The 6,000-nt window shown below is 35.2% G+C and overlaps 1 protein-coding gene across 1 annotated transcript in view; it reads right to left on the bottom strand.

Annotated features, from left to right (window-relative positions):
• STK24 (serine/threonine kinase 24) overlaps positions 1-6,000 on the bottom strand; it is a 44,285-nt gene that overhangs the window by 21,325 nt on the left and 16,960 nt on the right. The window contains exon 2 of the mRNA XM_009288337.2: positions 734-790. Within this exon, the coding sequence (XP_009286612.1) occupies positions 734-769 (36 nt within the window). The 5' untranslated portion in view covers positions 770-790. The remainder of the gene's footprint in view (positions 1-733; positions 791-6,000) is intronic.

Here is a 6,000-nt window from a genome sequence, read left to right as displayed (position 1 = left end):
GGACACGGTTGGCCCTTTTGGCTGCCAGGGAACACTGTTGACTCATATTCAACTTGCCATCAACCCAAACCCCCGGATCTCTCTGCGGGGCTGCTCCCCAGCCTCTTGTCCCCCAATTTGTATGAATAACCAGGATTATGCCGTCCCAGGTGGAGGATCCGGCACTTGCTCTTTTTAAGTTTCATACAGTTGGTGATTGCCCAGCTCTCTAGTCTATCCAGGTCTCTCTGTAAGGCCTCTTTACCCTCGAGGCAGTCCACAGTTCCTATTTCTTTGAAATATATTTTTTAATACCAGCCTAAATTGTGTTTCTGCCTCTATTTAGACTTCAGTGAGACTTCAAACAGGAAAACTTTTGTTTGTTTGTTTGGGGGTGGTGGTGGGGGGGAAGAGACATTAAAATGTATACTCTAGGAGGAGTTGTGGTGGCAGAATTAAGAGACAGAAAAAACTATTTTCAGCCACTAGTGCTCTCTGGCTGACTGAAGATTAGCATTCTAAGATGTTTATATCGTGCTTCCAATATTATGTTGCTCAGTTCCCTTCCATCTATACAAATAATCAGTCTTGCCTCATGGAAAAGAACATTTTCCTGGCACTGACAAATACTTTTTCTCCTTTACTGGAGGCAAACATTGTCATAGCCAAATGACATATTATAGTTTCCAGAATTATAAGATAGGAAAATAATTATGTGAGGTACAATAACAAAAGTCATACATAATTTACTTACTAGATCAAGGGCAGAGCCTCCACCCAGATATTCCATTATTATCCATAATTTTGTATCCTGCAAAACAAAAACAACAAAAAAATGTATTAAGTTTAAAAAAAAAAATTATTAAGTTAATGGGACATGCTTTAAGTTTTGGTCAGCCCTGAGTTGGTCAGGCAGTAGGACTAGATGATCGTTGTAGGTCCCTTCCAACTGAAATAGTCTATTCTATTTTAATCCCTACCAGAGAGTCATGTAGCAGAAGGAAACCTCTTGCCTTTATGCCAAGAACTGGACAAGTATTCTGAGCCTCTGAGTTCACCAGCATATTAACTCCCAAAAGCCACCCACCTAGTTGTTCTTATCACACTCCTCAGTACATTTTTCAAAAGTATCTTCTGAGACAAGAAAGAGACAGACAGGGGCCACTCAATGAAAATGGAAGAGGATAAACTTACATTCTAAAACTCTGATTATAGACATTCAGAATATCAAATAATAATTACATTACATAAAATATGTTTCCTTTCCTTAGAAAAAATGTCTTGATTTTGTTGATTATCTTTATTTGTACAGATACTCCAAAATATTTTCTTTAATAAGCCTGACTCCTGTCTAGGTTGAATGTAATTTAAAATCTATTCTTCGCATCCCTGCATTGTTTCATTTTCTTGAACAGTCATCTGTCTCTGACCTAAGGAAGAATACCAGTAAGTGTTCTCTTATGCATCTGATATATGGTATAGAATTTTGTACAACTGTGTTCAAGAAAGATGAAACAAACTAGTAATAAAGGTTATTTAAGATGACTATAGCAATTTGCTAGGTTTAGCTAGTAAAACAAAAGCTAACAAAAAAGAAAAAAATCAAGCTACTATATTCTCAAGGGAAAGCTTGATACATATTATAAGAATGTTTCACACAAGATATACAATATGCTATACTAAGAAGAGACTGGACCCAATCATGTCTTTCCACTGTTAGCAGCATCTTATTCCCAAATACACTACGAGAAGCAGTTAGTCCACCTTCTCCTTGCAGTACCAGCCTTGAAGCATGTTTTAAAGCAGGGCCATAAATCTACCATATAAATATTCAAATGAAATTGCTGCATGGAACATATGGTGGGTTTTGTTTTAGTTTTTATGATTATGAAGTTATATTATGGTTTGTTAGTTTTAACTCTATGTACCAAACATTCACAAGACTTCTAGCATAAAAACGTAGGGGTCTCTCAGAGCAAGGGGCACATAAATAGCAAAAATATTCATTTACTTTATCCTGTAAAATAGAACTTAATGTAAAAACCGCAACTTACAGCCATGGCAGGTAAGACTCTGAATACTCATCTATAAAGATGGATTAACATTTTTAGAAAAGTGATAAATGTATTGTAGAAATTAACTTTTTCTAAATCCCCTGAGGGATTAGAAAATTTTAGCTCTTAGTACTCACTTAAGCCTTTTAGTCCTTATTGTAGCTGTAGTTCCATCTGCATCTGTCCCCTCTCTGGTCTCAGAATGCACCTTCTGTAGCTAAATGCACACAGCCCTTCCCACCTCCCTCCCGTTCCACAAACTGTACTATTTTTAGGTGAGACCCTGGATTAGAGTTCCTTCATCATCTACTATCTTTAACACACAGATCCAGCTACATTTAGATACCTTTCTTCAGGAATCAACTAATATTATTTGACAAATACAGTCTTGTTAAAAACATTTTAAAAGAGCCAGAACACATTTTTTAGGGGGAAAAAGTAATTTTAAAATATAATCTATCTTAGTATCTACATACAACTTCTTGATAATGCTTACTTTCTGCAGACACCACAGACATTCCAAGAATTATAGCTCATCTTGAGAAAGTCCCTTATAGTACTGAAATACTTGTTTTGCTGCTAAGAGTTTCTCAGATTTTGCCTGTCCCTTCAAGGCTCCAGGTCCTAACAGTTCCAGAACAAGTATGCTTCTGAGAAGTGTCTTACATTAAATAATTTCATCTTCAGAAATCTTCCTAAGTTCAATCAAAATTTTTTATACATATTTTGCTTCAGCCTGATAATGTCTTTTAAAGCTGCATGAAATTCCCTGAATTTTCAAATCTTGTGTGCCTGCAAAATTTACTTTTAATTTTAATAGTAATTTAAACACAAACATGTAAACTGTATCACTACTTTTTACTTCAGTGGAAATGCCTGGGTGGGAAAGAACAAGGTAGGGGGGCGGCAGGGGAGAAATCTCGCCAAGAAGCCAATAAGAGATGCATCTTCGCTTTTCTATCATCTCGATTACCTCGTGGATTTAAAGAGCTAACAACTTGAAATAAGATACAATTTCCCAAAAGATAAATTCTCCGTAAAACTAGCTACTAAATTCTCCAGCTGAAAATTAGAAATTAGAGGTAGTAGAAAATAACTAAAAAAAATTTAAGAATATAATTTTAATTACATAGTTACACAATCACGTAAGACAATTACACAACTACAAATACAATGATATATATATAGAGAGAGTGTGTATGTATATATAATTGTGTGTATATACACACATATACACAGTTCACAGTCTTTTTAAATCATCATTTATCCTTTTCAATTCTTTTCCTGGTTTGCTCAGTCTTTGCTCCTGAAACTTTCATCATCAGCTGCTTGGGGCCACATGTCTAAATTTACAATATAAAAGCCATGGATCCAGTAAACTCAGTAATACTACATTTTAAACAAGTAAAGTATGGAAATGCAGTTAGGGGACACACACATAACTGTATCTGTATCCCAGTGTGAAGCTAAGCAATAGCAATCTATTACAATTACGGCATCTTTATATCTGTAGCCCTAGATTCAAAGTGATTTTTAATTCCCTATGGTTCCCCCTCCCCCTTGCCACAGAAATATTACTCAACTTCATGGATGTTTTGGGTTTGTTTTTTTTTCTTCATTCAAGTTTTCATCATTCATATGAAGTATCTGAACAGATGTAATTACTGTTGTAGTGAATCTTAGTATCACCTTTAACTAATTCTTGCTAGAATTTTTTTTTAGCTTTCTCATTTAAAATCTGCATACGTTGCTTAACAAGAAAATGCAAAGAAATGCTTTTGGTGAGACAGTTTTAATGAATCGCTTAGTACATATTCTACCTTAGAGCCAGTAACCTATATATACTTACTTTATGCCTTGTAACAACAGCACAAGGCAAGTAGAGCACTACTATCAATTGACTTTGGCATCACCAGAGCAACATGCCTCCTTCTTTCCTTCCTTTCCGAGCATCTCTGGCATGCTTCACACTCCCTAACACCTACTGTCACTTTTCTTTTTAAAGCTGCCCAAATTCTTTTTTTGCTTGTACTTCTCACATTCTTCTGTACATATTCTCCACTTTTCCTCTCAAACAGAACACCGAAAGCACTAAATTTTCTTCCGTAGCCTAGATTAGTAATTACATATTACACATAATCACTTATATTTTCAAGAAGATACTACGCTTATATACTGAGACTAGCAACATTCAGTGCCCCATTTTAAGATCTGAAATAAGACCAGATTTCTTCTTTTAAGCATCAGTCACAACACAGCATTGAATTTTCTTCCAAATACAGTGAAGCCATGGTGAGTCATCAATCCAAATTTAGGATTACTATTTCTGTATAAACATAGATGAGCACATTAATGAGGGTACATGGAACATTTCCTTTTTCACAGTAGGAACAAGAGGTTTTCTTCTGATGCCATGAAACATGGAAAGGAACAGCTTTGGAATCTAAAAGAAGCTCTGTTACAGAAAGGCAGAGTTTCTGTGAATCCTTTCCAAACTAGGTTGCTCTTCTTGAGGTCTGACTTCTGATTTTAACTCTAGAACCACACAAAAACCTTACAATAGCAGCTTTACCTCCAATGAAGTATTCTCCATTAAGTCACTGTTATACCATGAAAGTATTTGTAAAATAAGTGCAGTTACAGCAGGTAAAGAACTTCTAATATGTAAAAATCAAGGACTATACACCAAAAAAAAAAGGCCATCCACCAAAAAACTCCTCTAAAGTCTTAGAAGTACATTTTAACTGAAATCAGAGGAGTATAGAAGACATATACAGAAACAAGTAATCAAGATTAAAATGTTTGTTTATAAGTCCTTATGAAGTTAATAAAACATCTGAATAAACATGCAGAGGCCTATCTTTAGAGATGCTTTTTTTTTTTTAAATCATGAAGAACATACACATTTCTTAGCACTGTGATATTATACAGGAGAGACTGACCTAAAGCAATCAAGCCACAGTATGTATTGATGAAAATGTTTCTAAAACATCTTTCTTGAGGGAAGGAGAGATTGCAGAGGAAAACATAACACAGAGCTACAAAAGAGAAGGACTAGAAGGACTCGGAAGTAAGAGCAGCAAGTGACCTGTACAGCAATTTAAAATTTAACTAAAATTCTTAAATCAAGGAAGTCAACTAATGCAATTTGAAAACAGTAGTACAACAGTGAGCACGTTTGTTTTTAAGTGAAATAAAATCCCCCCACCTATTGTGAGAAAGAGAATTTCCCACCTCAAGTTTATTGTGAGAAAGGGTATTTCCCATCTTAAATTTATGGTACACAATTAGCAGCAGAATAGAGGGTATTTATAAATATGTATAAAAGACTTGTTCAGTTCTGGAGACAAGCCATCTCCAAATTCCACTTAGAATCTACATTTACAAGCACTTTAATTTCTTTCAACAGTCACAAGCTAGAAATTACATACTTGATTGAAATAACACAACTGATTTGCTAATCGAAATAAGAACCAGCTTAAGTTGATCTATATACTAAAAGTTTTACGATCACTGGATTAGTAGAAAAACCTACAGTACTGAAAAACAGAAACAGAATACCTTGGACAGAACCTCAACTAATCTGAAAAGAACAAACTAGTTCCAAAAACGATATGCATTGCATATTGTGATGTGTGATATTTTGTTTAATAAAAATTTCAGTTTAACTGGTATATATGCCAAAGTAATACGGGCCAGAGAGAGAGACTTACATTTCAACACTGGTATAAATTTAGTATTAATATTCATACTGATTCTCCAGCATAAGAAACCAGATTACAAGAACCTTGAGATACACAATGTATGCAACAGGATAACCTAAGTTGCATTCCTGCTACAGGTTGTTACCACTCCTCGTGGAGGTTTGTCTTCTGTTAACTTCATACATAAACACACCCAGGGAAGTCTGACAGCTGTAGCAACCAGAAGCTTCTCAAATACTCGCACACTGATTCTTAGATGCCTG

This window comes from Aptenodytes forsteri, unplaced genomic scaffold (genome assembly GCF_000699145.1).
Source record: "Aptenodytes forsteri isolate BGI_AS27 unplaced genomic scaffold, ASM69914v1 Scaffold123, whole genome shotgun sequence".
Classification (NCBI taxonomy): Eukaryota; Metazoa; Chordata; class Aves; order Sphenisciformes; family Spheniscidae; genus Aptenodytes; species Aptenodytes forsteri.
Note: the sequence above shows the minus strand (reverse complement) of the source record. Positions and strands in the feature narration are given on the sequence as shown.